The sequence below is a fragment of the Aptenodytes forsteri genome, unplaced genomic scaffold (genome assembly GCF_000699145.1).
Source record: "Aptenodytes forsteri isolate BGI_AS27 unplaced genomic scaffold, ASM69914v1 Scaffold26, whole genome shotgun sequence".
Taxonomy (NCBI): Eukaryota; Metazoa; Chordata; class Aves; order Sphenisciformes; family Spheniscidae; genus Aptenodytes; species Aptenodytes forsteri.
Genome location: NW_008794125.1, coordinates 1,158,049 through 1,170,763, shown reverse-complemented (window position 1 = coordinate 1,170,763; position 12,715 = coordinate 1,158,049). Strand labels below are relative to the sequence as shown.

At 50.1% G+C, this 12,715-nt stretch overlaps 1 protein-coding gene across 1 annotated transcript in view; it reads left to right on the top strand.

Moving 5' to 3' along the window:
- The first annotated feature begins 1,196 nt into the window (after positions 1-1,196).
- The window catches only part of CAPN15 (calpain 15), a 55,786-nt gene continuing 44,267 nt past the window's right edge, over positions 1,197-12,715 (top strand). Inside the window, exons 1-3 of the mRNA XM_009277281.2 lie at positions 1,197-1,587; positions 1,684-1,870; positions 12,191-12,510. Of these exons, the coding sequence (XP_009275556.1) occupies positions 12,335-12,510 (176 nt within the window). The 5' untranslated portion in view covers positions 1,197-1,587; positions 1,684-1,870; positions 12,191-12,334. The remainder of the gene's footprint in view (positions 1,588-1,683; positions 1,871-12,190; positions 12,511-12,715) is intronic.

Below are 12,715 nucleotides of genomic sequence, written 5' to 3'. Positions count from 1 at the left end.
GAAGTGGGAACATGGCACGAGGATCCTTGCGTGCTGGGCTGTATCCTCCCCTCCGCGGCAGCTCTGCTCTCCAGAGAGGCTGGAGCACTGATGTGGTCAAGGTCTTGCTCTCCAGCTTGTCTGTATCAGTCACCTGCCTGCAAGACTCAGGCCAGCAGGCAGAGCTCGGGCAGTCCTTGGAATCTCAGCACAGCCAAAAGGTTTTATTTTAAGCTGCTGGGTGTTAAACGGTTTCTCTTCCTAGCCCATGCGTATGCGAACACTCCTCCTGCAAGAAAAATGACGTGGTGTCACGTAGACTGATGTAGGCATTCATGGGGTACTCCATCCTCTGGTGTTTGTCTTGCTCTCTCTTTAGCTCTCGTAAGTCTTAAGCCCTTCCAGTGAGCAGGGGCGGCTCGACTGCCTGAGTGCCTCGGAGATGCCGTGGGCCAGGAGTTCCCTGTGTAGCCAGCGCTGTACAGACCCTTGGGTTTAAAAGGATCAGGATGGTCCTTTTGAACCTTAATCAGTCCTTTATTTATTTTTTACTGGTTCCCGAGTGGTGTCTCTTGCCCTCTCCATAACGTTCTCCATTTGCTGGTTTGATTTCATTAGCGGCACGTGTCCAGGTGTTCACCACAGGTCGTCTTTTCCCCACTGCCTGGAAATCTCAGTGGTGCAGAGCACTGGAAGAGAAAATCTCTTTGTGAATTCGCCATAACCTGCCCCAGGGGCATCATGCTGCACCCGATGGCATGGCTGTGGGGAGAGTGGGCAATGTGGTGGGGGCAGAACCAGGTCTGTCGCTCTTGCGTGCTTCTGCCGTGCTCCCAAAGACGCTCAGTGATCACATTGTGTGGGCTGAATCCTTATTTGATTTTTCGCTCCCTCCCCAGTCTAAAATAGACCCAAGCAGTTACGGACAAGGGTTCTTGTTGCCTCCATCTTATAAAAGCCCATCCCAAAGGAGACAGCGCTTTCACAGAGTATGAATTTCATTTAAAGAGGTTGTTTTGAGAGCAGAGAATATGAAGGGGGAGGGAGGTTTGCTGAGGCAAGTATTCAAACGTCATACCTTCTGGGGGTGGGATGGGCACGTTTGACATAATCAGAGAAATTTGTACTTTTGAATTTCCAGTAGATGTAACTGCTAACGATGTCCTGGCCATGCGGAGTAATTAACATCTGTTTCTGTGTTTGAACATTCAGGCAGTGTGCCCCTCCAGACATCCCTGCGTTCACATCCAGGCCCCTTGGGAGATCCTGCCCTGTTGCTAATTGTCGAGAGCTGTCCAGAATCCTTATCGTTAAGATCCTGCTGTGCTCGTGAGGTGTTGTGTTACCCGGTATGACGACAGCTTTCACCAGAATGCTAAGCAGCAGCCGCCATCAGAGAGAGTAAGGCCAGCGGTGGGAAGAGAACTGGAAAGTCACAGCCAAAGGTGCTGAAACCACGAGTGAAGAACCTGAGTTGACCCAAAAGCAGACCGGTTCCTGTCTCCAGGCGGGACCGAGCTACAGCCCGTCGCCAGCCAGATGCCACGGGAAGCACAAAGCCTTCTGAGAGCTGTAGCTCGAGTGGATGCTGACTGAGTGACCTAAAATGTGAGGTTGGTTGTGTGTGCTGGTGCGATGCTGATCAGCCTGGAGTCTCAGCAGCCGTTTATTCTTACGTGCCTTTCTTTCCTCTCTGTTCACCAGCTTGGTGCAGCAGCCGGTCCTTCTAGCAGACTTGGTGTGCTACCGGCGGCTCTGTGCAGAGACCATCTAGCATGCTCCTCAAACCGGGCCGCTCAGCTGGTGTCAACAGCAGCCGTTCGATTCCAGGGACGCCAGGCTGACTTCACACCAACTGGGCATTGGACGTGCAGAGCAGAAACCGTGTTGGGTGAGAGGCTTTTCTGACTGCGCTTGGCTCTGTGCAGGGCTGGGAGGGGCTGAAAGGAAAAAGACCTTTTCTCCTCCGGTTTGTAAGCACAGTTACCCCGCTTCTTGTCGCCCGCGCCTCTCATTTTTGTCTTTCTTCCTTGTTTTGATTCCTTCTTTGAGTGTTCCCCTCTCCTTGCTGTCTGTGTGAAGGCCACATGCTCTTATGGGTGGGGATACTGGCGTCCTCTGGTTTTCTCGTGAAGAAGAAACTCTAAGAGTGGAAGAGAAAATGTGAGGTCTTCCAGGACCTCGCAGTCTTAAGCCTTGGAAACTGCATGACTGTCCCAGGGTGTGTTTGAGGCAGTGCAAAGGCAGGGAAATAAATTAATCTAAGAAACTCTGCATTGCTTTGCCTGCAATAACCACAGTGCCGTGGCAGTTCCCAGCCCAGGACTGGGACGGAGAGATGACTGTGTTGTACCTTATGTGGCTGGGCCGCTTTTAGCCTGGCCGTTCAGAGCCTGCTCTGCAGAGACAGGATGAGGTGGCGAGAAGCCAGTCTGAGCTTATACCTTCAGGATATGCTTGTGGTGTCCACTGCAGGAGAGCCTCTGATGGTGGTGTCCTTGTGTTTGAATGAGCAAGGCTGATGTGGCCTTATCCCAGGCCAGGGCTTTGGATTAATCGAATGGACACTAGCGTGCCCTGTGTTGGCTGATCTGGTCTGCCTGGATGCTTATGGGCTATCTGGAGTCTCCGTCTGACTTCGGTGTCCGGCCTCAGCAGAAGGTCTGAAGGAATCTCTTAGGGTTTGGGGTCAGTGAAGCCAGGGCACGAGCGCTCTGGTCTTTGAGTGGTGGCTGTCACCAGCCAGGTGTCGGCTGAGATCTGCGCCATGGCTAGTTCTCAACTGTGGGAGGGATGAAGTAACGTTCCTGCTCTTGGATCGGTTTTGATGCAGCCTTGGAGTGTCTTGTGAATGCTACTGCAGGTGTGCAAAGCCCTTGTTCCCGTTGCCTGACTTTGCCATGCAAGGTGCTTCAGCCAGCAGAGCCTGGTGGAGGGAAGGTTGGGGGTCTATAGCACTGCGTGAGGCTAAGGCAGCTGGATATGTCTTGCCAAGGCATTTGAGAGTGGCTCCTGTAACATGATCTCCTCTCCATCTGCCTGTTTGGGTTAACACGGGTTCAGGATGCAGCCAGCTGGTCTTGGTTAAGAGGCCAGCTCCATCACTGCGCTGGGAGGTATGTTGCATGGCCCGTTAGGGCCGGCTTTGCTGTAGCAAGGGCAGCTTCTTACTCAAAGCATCTGCATTATGTTTCAGCCCTCTCATCTTAGAGTACGGCATTTTACTCATGTGATCATTATATTTGTTTAAATAACTGCTCTCGTGGGCAAATACTGCTTAAGGCGTTGTGTAATTGAACACATCCTACAGTTTCAGCTGTATTGGTGGAGCTGAAGGGGAGCCGCTTGTGACGGAGACAGTAAGCCACTGTAGCTACTCCGGTGAGGAAAGGGCAGTGTCGTAGTGGTGTCAGGCACTGTTATATCTGTATCACTTTAGTTGTACCAGGTGTTACTCCAGTCATATAATTTCAGTTACGATATCATCTCCTAACAGAAATAACGGCATGGCTACGACATCAGTGTGCAGAAGGATTCACGTGTTTTTCAGGATGGTCCAGGACGGAGTACAGGTGTAATCTGGAGGTGGAGAGGGGTAAGCAGTACTGCGGTGCTTCTCCATTAGGTTATCGCACTGAGCTGTGCTAGAAGAGGAATTACCTTCTTGTCCCCCCCTCCGGGTTTCACTCTCCCTGTCCCACCTCCCCTGTGCTCTCCTGGTTCCCTGGGCTCACGGGGAAGGCGGCAGCCTCTTGTGCAGTTCTCAGTGATTCTTATGCTTTTTATCTCCTGGTTGTTTGTGATGGAAATGCCCAATGCCACTGTTGTCTGTCAGGCTTATCCTACCTCTGCGCTTGCCTGAGGCACAGCCAGAGACGTGATGGTTTAAATCTAGGCCAGTTGGTTGGAAATTGGGACGTGGTGCCTGACTAAAGCCAGGGAAGGCCAAATTGCATAAAAATGTGCGATTACATTACATATTTACCGTCTGTCTAACCTGTGTTAGAATTAAAGCTGTAGCTGGAGTGTCTGGGGACAGTGTGCTCAGGGGACATTTCCTCCTCCTCCTCCTCCTGTCTCTGAAACTTTGCTTCCCAAGTCCGTGCCCTGGGTTTTTGCTGGCTGTGAGACTCTGCTGCTTGCTGCAACTCTCTTCCCCTCCCGTCTGCAGTGGCCAGCTCTTCATCTGCTTATCTGTCAGCTTAGCATGATCTGAAGATACAATCCCTGATGTCCTTTTGGGTATGACCTCGTGTTTGTGCTGTGCCTGGGCACCTATGGCCCTCTACTAATTCAGCGGGCTGAGGAACTTCATGGGTCATCAAGTCCAGTTCCCTACTGCTGAAGACAGTCATCCTGTGCAGGTCATGAACTTGTCCGGGAACTAATTGTTGGAACTAACTCTGTGCTTTTTTCCCCAGCGCTTCTGGAGCAGCTGGTCCAGAGATCTGCTCTTTGAAAGGTTAGAAACCCTCCTCTGACTTCCAGTATCCAGTTTTCCTGGGCTGGTTTATTGTACTTGTGCCATTGCCGAGTGTCATCGTGCAGATGAGAGATGACTTGCAAATTTTTTTTCCTTCCCTGGTTCACTGTAACCTTTATGTCCTGCACCAGTCATGGCTCTCGATGCAGATTTGTCCTGAGAAATGTGTTGAAAGCTACTTTGTTTTTCCATTGCTTCTTTTTGGGAGGTTGGTTTTGCTGGGCCCGTTTATTTCCGTGTTGTGCTTTTGAGTGTTTTAAGTGCAGGTGGAGTTCTGAGCTGCACAGTTTGCGAATGTTAGCGAATACAGAAGAGCACTTTTTGCACTACTGTCACTTCTGTCTTCTTTTTTAATGTTTGTCCTTGCTACTTTTGCCATCTTGCCCCTTCAGGAGGGATAGATCTTGTCAGAAACAGTCGAATCAAGGTGAACCTGATAAAGCAATGTATTGAAGAGCCAGTGCCTGGCTCTTACTCGTGGCTCTTATTCATGTTTATCTCTAGCTGTGAATGTGCAATAACAACAGTTCTGTTCTGCACAGGCTGGCACAGCCTCAGACAGGAAGATCTGCTGTTTACCAATCAACACTCTGCTGTAAGTGAGAAAGGGGGAAAAAAAAATGTTTTATTGCTGCTGGGTAACCCAGAGTGTAGTTAAACCTTTCTGAAAAAAAGAGGAAACTAAGAGCACATGTGTTACGCAAGATGCATTTTTCCTGGCAAGAGTCCTGTGTGTGTGTTCTTCATGCAAAGCATCCCTGCTTATGCTACTTCCCATTAAATTTATAGCATATTGGTAGCGGGCAAGTAAAAGCTTCCTGTTTTTATAATGCAACTGGTCTCAGCAGGCAGTCTGTCGAGGTGATTTTTCAGCCTGGCACGTTTTGTAGCTGGGGCAGTCTGTGGGGTGAGTAGGATGACAGAACTCTGCTACAAGGATTATAAACACAGAGAGGAAAAGATCTGGAAATTAAATCTGCTGGCAAAGCTTCCCAAGATTGGATGCTGTGGCTTGTCTTGTTTTGTTTCTTCCCCTTGCCTTTCTTTCTGTGGCATTACCGCGATGTTGCTAATGAGACAAACCATGCCAGCCCACACACGCTTCTGTCAACACTGTGCTCAAAAGCCATCCACAATTGGCTAGTAAACTGGAGGAGGTAAGTGGCTCATTGCACTTCATTGAAGCAACGTTAATTGACTTAATAGAGCACTAGGGTTTTACAGATTTGGTTGTGTGTGTTTTGTTGTTTTTTCTTTTTTAAATGTGTGTACATTCAGACCCTGCTTCAGCAGTGCCTTTGTTGCCATTTTCACGCTTATTCAGAAAAGGACCTTCCTGCTCTTCAGCTGTCAGTGGAGACGGGTTTTGAAGTTAACCCTTATTTTGAAGAAACCTTCCTGTCCACTGCTTCTTCCTCTTCTTCTCCCCATAGCTTGTAATTAAGATGTTGATTGCCTTTTCAAATCTGTATAATCCCCTCTCTCAAAGTGACCGTGGATAGATTTCCAGTAGCTCACTGGATAATCTATCACTGGTTTACAGTGTCCCATGCAAGGGAGAAGAGGAAACTTTTTTCAGACTTTGACGCTAGTTGCTGTGTGGCTAAGCTGGCTCTACAATAAATCTACTTTTCCTATCAGTCTTTCACTTCAGGCTTTGGACACCTCTTCCTCTGCCTGCATACTTACGAAGAGTCAGTGCTGGGCATTAAATGCAGCTCAGCCCAACTCAGCTGCTGTGTATGAGTTTCTTCTGTGTTAAAGTTGGGCCAGAACCAGTTTCAAGGCAGCTGAAAGAAGGTAAAGATCCTCAAGCTTGCCTTTGCATGTTAACGTCCGTGGCTAGAAAGATGTGCTGCTGTTCTGGACTTTGCTAAAGTGTAGCATGAAGCGTGAGGTCCTGTTCTGTGCTGGTCTAGGAGTCCAGGTTAAATTATCTTGTTACCTCATTAATAGCCCATCTGGAAATCCAGGCAGCTAATTTCATCTAATGATATCTCTGCAAGTACCGCACCAATCTTGTTTCTCACCGTGATTTGGAAAATACTGCAGCTTCCAGTCCCCTAGATTTCCTCTGAGGCCAGAACATCTGACTCGCCTCTCTTCTCTCAGCCCTGCTGCCCCATACCAAACATTTAGGTGGGTAAGTTTTACCCTTCTCTCCGTTTTCCCTGTCCTCCCATTTGCGGTGCTTGCGCACTGCCTGTCATCCTAGTGCCTTTCGAATGTGAATACTTCTTGGCCCTGGGAGGTAGGGCAGTGCTTTCTGAGTCACAGGACTATGCCCCGACTCACACGGGAAGCTCTGTGGTAGAGCATGAGGGCTGAAAAAGTCTTCCACGTCCCAGCTGAGTGTGCCAACCGCTGGCCTGTCCCTCCTGTTATACCTATGCCTCAGTCTGACCTTGGAGGTACCTTCCCACCCCTCCCTGCCAGAAGCTTTGCAAGGAACTGGAACTTGCTGACACCTTAATTTCCTGCCAAGACTGCAGCACTCGGGCTGCCTCGTAGTGCTGGCTTGGCAGGTGAGGACAGGAAGAAAGAGCAGCAAAACTTTGTTTCTTGTCACCAAGACACCAGCTTTGTGCAAGACGGCTGCTCAGCATGGAGCAGCATGGAGCATTCCAGTTTGCTTGTCTGCTTTGCAGCAGCGGTCTCACAGGTGACCATGGGTTCTCTTGCTGCACTTGAGCCATAGAGCTCTCACTGGGTCAGTGTTTAGCATCTTGGATTTCAATCTGTCCTGCATCTGTCTGAGGTGGATGTCTTGTTGCTTGTCTCCTCTTTTCCCTCCTGCCTTTTGGAAAAAGAGGGATTGTTCACCCTTCCTCCCCTGGGGTTACTTCTTTTATCAGGGTCATTTCAGCCTGGTGAATACAAGTCATGCTCTGCTTGGTGCCGGTACCTGGCTTTGCACGTCCTCAGGTTCTGCCACCCTGCCTTGTGGAGCTGGGAGCACGGCTGTCTATCACTTGCTGTGCACACAAATGCTTGAGCTTCTTTTCCTTGCTTGATTGGCATGACACACCATCAGGCCTCCACTCTGCATCCTTCTTTAGTTATTCTGTGCCTGACCTCCTCTGTGACTTTATAGCCTTCTTACGCTGACATGTCTCATGCTGTGTACCTTACCCATCCCTGCACACTCTTCCCTGCTTACCCTGGACCCCCGTGAGCATGTGTCTCCTTCGGTGGTAGGTGGGGAGATGTCCTCCTGTGCATGGTGACAGGCTTGGTGGAGGGCCATGTCTTCATGATATATGAAGTGGTCTCCTCCAGCTTGATGCCCCAAGCCAACCACAGCTCCTCCAGCTGCACTCATCTGCCCCAAACTACTTTGTGTTTAGGATGGGTGAGTTATGTCCTGCAGTCCCTAGAGAGGAGGCTGCTCCTGCCAGGGCTGCGTGTGGGGACTGGACATCCCAAGCTCTTCAGGAACCCTTGTTTCTCTGTGCAAGCAGCAGGCTGCATGTGAGTGAGCGTAGAGAGCTCCTCCTTTGCTGTTGAGGGTGGTATCAGGTCCCAGCCTGCCTTAGCCCCCAGGCAGGGGAGTTCTCACAGCAGAGGGAAGAGGAGGGCTGGTGCTTGCAGCTTCAATCCTAGAATTAAGCCTCCTCTTACGTGGCTCCCTCTGGGCAGAGCTTTGAGGGATGTTTTTCCCCCAGGTACATGGTGTGCCCTCTCCTGGGCCAGCTGCTGGCCCGGCACCTCAGACTAGAGCTGTCTGGTGTGGGGGGTGGCTGTGTTTTCATTCCTGGATCTTCCCTGGAGCAAGGGAGTAGCTCAGAGGTGACTTTATTTATAGGTTGGGGGAGTGGAGGAGTTAATGAAGTGACGAAGTCGTGTCCCTGAGTCTGGGAGGCTGAGAACCAAAAGAGGTTGGAAAACTCAGGCAGGAGCTGAGCTGGCTTGTGCTGCATGGACGAATAAATGAATTGGAAAAGGAGTGTGGGGGATATCCCATCACAAGGAGGGGGCTTCTGCGCATGGGAGCAGCTGGGGTCAGTCTGCCTCGCTGGTTTCCTCAGTGGGCTGGAGCAGCTCCAGGGACCTCTGTCTCTTCTTCCTGCTGCGTGCCAAAGGGAAGAGCTTCGGGCTGATCCTAGGAGGATGGTAGGAAAAGTTGATCCTCCAACTTCCTAGATACATTGAACCACGTGGGCTAGTTCCTTTTTTTTTTTTTTTTTTCTTTTTTTGAGCTTCGGGCTGATCCTAGGAGGATGGTAGGAAAAGTTGATCCTCCAACTTCCTAGATACATTGAACCACGTGGGCTAGTTCCTTTTTTTTTTTTTTTTCTTTTTTTGCTCTCTTCAGAGCCAAAACCTACTTTGGAGCCAGAGGGAAGGAAAGGGGGTTGGGTAGACCCGTATCCCCACCCTTCCTGCCTGCTTTGCTGTGGGTGGTGTGACAGAGGAGCTGGGGCCCAAAGGGTCAGCACTGCTGACTGGTGTTGAGGAATAGGGCTTATGTGGAAGCATCCAGGCGACTGCTCTGCTGTCCTGGCAGCAGGAGGAACCTCCATGGGAAAGCTCTGCTGTCCTGAACTCGCTCTAAGTGCCTGCTGCTCAGGGTGCTGGTGGGGCAATCTGAGGAAGGGTCTGCATCAAGTACAACAGATCAGGGTAAGTGGGTGCGAGTGGCTTGGGGGTGGAAAGTCCAAATCTGGTTTTATTTTGGAAGCAATATTTTGGGAGCAGTTAAACAGCGTCAGCTGAAACCTGGTAATTATTGCAGCTGCAAGGGGCAAAAAACCAAAATCCAAACTCAGCACTAAGGTGCTTAACTATTAATTTCCATGAGTGAGATCCACCCTTCTCAAGACACTTCAATCTGTTCACATTGTTGCTTCCTCTCCTGTTTAGGTAGGTGGAAGCAGTGCTTTATTAACTAGGAGGAAAATCCTGCTCCCTCCTGCCAAGGCAGAGGAGGTCTTGGCAGTTTGCTCCCCTTCCGCGGCTGCAGCCTCCCCTGTTCAGCACGGGCGATGTGCCCGCAGGGCATCTCCTGGGGCATCTCCCTGCCCGGTGGGAGAAGTTCCTCAAAAATAAGGCTGGGTGCTTCCAGAGGGGCTTTCTTCTTTGTAGGCTTCTTTAATTGACCCCTTCCCTTACTAGAGTGTAGTTTTCATTCTCGCCTTTACTTCTTGCAGGCTCTTCATTTGCTTAGTGTTGGCCAAAGGCGTTTTCTGGCTCAGCATGGCGAGCACGTACATGCTTAACATTGAGCTGTAATGCTGCCACTCCTCCTGTTTTCGAACAGGTTCACCCTCTCCCCTCCTTGGGCCAGCGTTCCCCCCCCAAACGCTGTTCATTGGCTGCTCTCACCTGGCATGAGGGGTGACCCTGAAGAAAAGGATTTACTGCTTTGCCCAGAGAAATCCGATTTCACGCAGCGCTCGCAGCCAAGCAGCCCGCTTAGACTAGACACTCTTGGAGATCACTACGACTTAGCTAGGTTATCCTCCACCTATTTATAGATCCCTTCCTCTCCCCAGCTCCACCCACCGTGGGGTTTTACCGCACCGCCTTAAAGCAGGACTCCCAGCCTCTCCTCTCCCTGCAAAGCGTTTGCGTTGAGCTGCCTGCTCAGACTCCCTGGTGCAGACCTGGCGGAGGAGGACGGGCCAAGACACGAGCAACACGTTGGGAGCCAGCAGTAATGCGGGCAGCAGGCATGTCTCTCGCCTGTTGTGGTGAGCTAAAACTGGCGTTTCCATGTGTAGGAGGAGGAAGCAAAGGGTTCTGCTTCTCTAGCTTGAGAGTCAGCTGAGGAAGTGGTCTTGAACCAGCCTTTGGAATTGCTTTGTTTGGCAGTTTAGCTCTGCTCGAGAGGGGGAAAAAGGCTATTAACTGACCGAGCATCCTGCCTTCTGTTTTGCTCAGGCTGCGGTGAACTGTACGGGGCCGCGTTTCTACCCATCTTGCCTTTATATGGTGGTAGAAACCAAGTCTTGAGGTGAGAGACGGAGTTCGTTCTTCTAGCAGGTCTCTTAGTTGAACCCCCCATGCCTTTGGTGCCGCTGCGCAGCGCGGCTGCTGGGGCCCGTACAGCGCTCGCTATGGGGGAGCCGTCGAGGGTGCGGCAGAAAAGCCGGAGATGCCGTAGGTGTGGGACAACTGATCTCCGCAGTTAGACTTGAGCTGATGATACTTGGAAATGCTCTTCCTTCGCATCACATGGCTTTCATTTAGCCAGAAAGTTGCATTTGTTACAAATTAACTGCTTGAATAGCAGGAAATGAGAGGAGAAGCGCCAGGGACCCATTTTGGCTGGATCTGCAAAAATCAGTGAAATCTTGCTGTTGGGCAGGTAGCAGGAAGCAAAGTGTGGAGATGTGTTGGCTGATGCACAGCAGTTAGGCAGACCAATTAAAACGAGGAGATCGAGGTAGGGAAAACTGTGTTCTTGGGCTTTTTTTTCAGTTTTATTTTGTTAGTCCAGGCTTTGCAGGTTGCAGAGAAGAGACCACGACAGAGCGGTTAACATTCTCCAGCTAATGGCCTAATGCTGGCACATTCCGGTATTAAGCTCGTAGCAAAACCGCACCTGCTCCTTGAGCTGCCGCATCCGAGAGTCTGTTATCTATCAAGGCCTTTCTTGATCCCTTAGAACAATCCTGGGATTGAAAAACTGTATTTTAGGAGCCTTTGTTTTAGCCTTTTAACTGCACAAAGTAGTTTCTTCGCAAAGGTCCTTCTACAGTTCATTCATCTCTATAAATCCTGGTGGGTAATTGAATAAGCTCAGCTGGGCTAATTTTTTTTTTCTTCCTCGTTTCTTCTTTTTTCCTCTGTTAAATGTTCCCTTGATCCGTTCCTCCTGACACGCATTCAGATTGCCGTGCCTTTTTCCTTTAAGGAGAGACGTGTGTATGTTTAAACTTCTTTGTATACTAGAAGACATGAAATGTTTCTGTGGTTTAACTGTGAGGATGCTCAAAGAATAAATTCTAAAAAGTAGGAAAGAGAGAAGGAGAAAAGGAAGAACAGTCAAAGCCCCAAACTTGCTTCTATGGGTAGGGGGATGCTCAGTATCAGCTAAAAATTGGCGTGAGCTGAAAGAAAGTATTTCATTGCACTGTGTGAAATAGTCACAGAAAATGTACTTGTGCAGATACCCAGTCTGTCTGTTTTCAGCCTTACTGTGGTGTTAGTGGGGAACAGGAAAAGAGGGATATTTTAAAAAAATATTACATAGAAGGAAAAAAAAAAATCTCCTCACTGCATACAAGCCATCGAGTCGTACTCCTCGTAGTTGAGGTAACTAAAAACCTGGTGTGCCAGTCAGAGCCTGGAGCTTTCAGAATAACCTTTTGTGCGTGTGATTCCCAAGGGCTGCTGGTTTGGGCTCTAAAGTGACACTTGCTTGCCCCCTTTTCTGCTGCTTTACTGTGGTGGCAAGGGCTTTCTGCTGGGCTCTGGCGTGCTTTCCTCCGCTAGTCAGGCTGCTTCCCCGTGCCTGGGAACTCCTGGTGCTTAACTGGGGAGAGCCTCTTCTAGAGCCCCCGTACTCCCCATCTCCAGGCAGTAAAAGCTGTATTCAGTGAAATGGCCCTTCCCATCCCAATAAGTGCTGGGATGGGGGATCCTGGTCAGAGCATGCATTAATAGGCTTCTAAAAATGGAGGGTTGTTGCTTAAATCATACCTTACCTTTCTCTCTTTTTCTTTCCTTTTTTTCCCCTGTCTCTTTTTTTTTTTTCTTTTTTTGTTTTTAACTCTTGATCAGAACCGACCTTCCTTTCTCCAGTGTGTTGGGATCTTTACAGCAGCCCATGCCGCAGCGCCTCGCCTATTCCACCCGAACTGCCCATGCCACTGGCTTGGACCTAACCTAGGATAAATCTCAGCGTGGCCTGGGTAGGGGGGAACCATGGGGAGCTCTGCCTCATCGCTGGCCGCAGAGACGGAGTCGGACCATGGCTTCACTAGCGCACCCTACCCGGGGCACCCAGCCGTGAGCTGGTATAGGAGTAGTCACAGTGGGCCTGTTTGGGAAAGTGCCCTTATAACGCGGCAGCATCAGCATTTACACCACCGGGTGCGAAGGTAAGGAGGAGGGGAAGGAGCCTGCTTACCTGCTTACCTCTCAGCTTGAATCCGGGGCGGTGCATTTGGGAGATGAGTTGCTTTGCATCCCATTGGGTGTCGGGTCCTTTCATTCAGAGGTTCAGTTCAATTCCTCGTGAAAGCTAGAGCCGAATTTCCACCCATTTGAGTGATGCCAAGCCATGTCCTTTTTACAGGGCTGCTG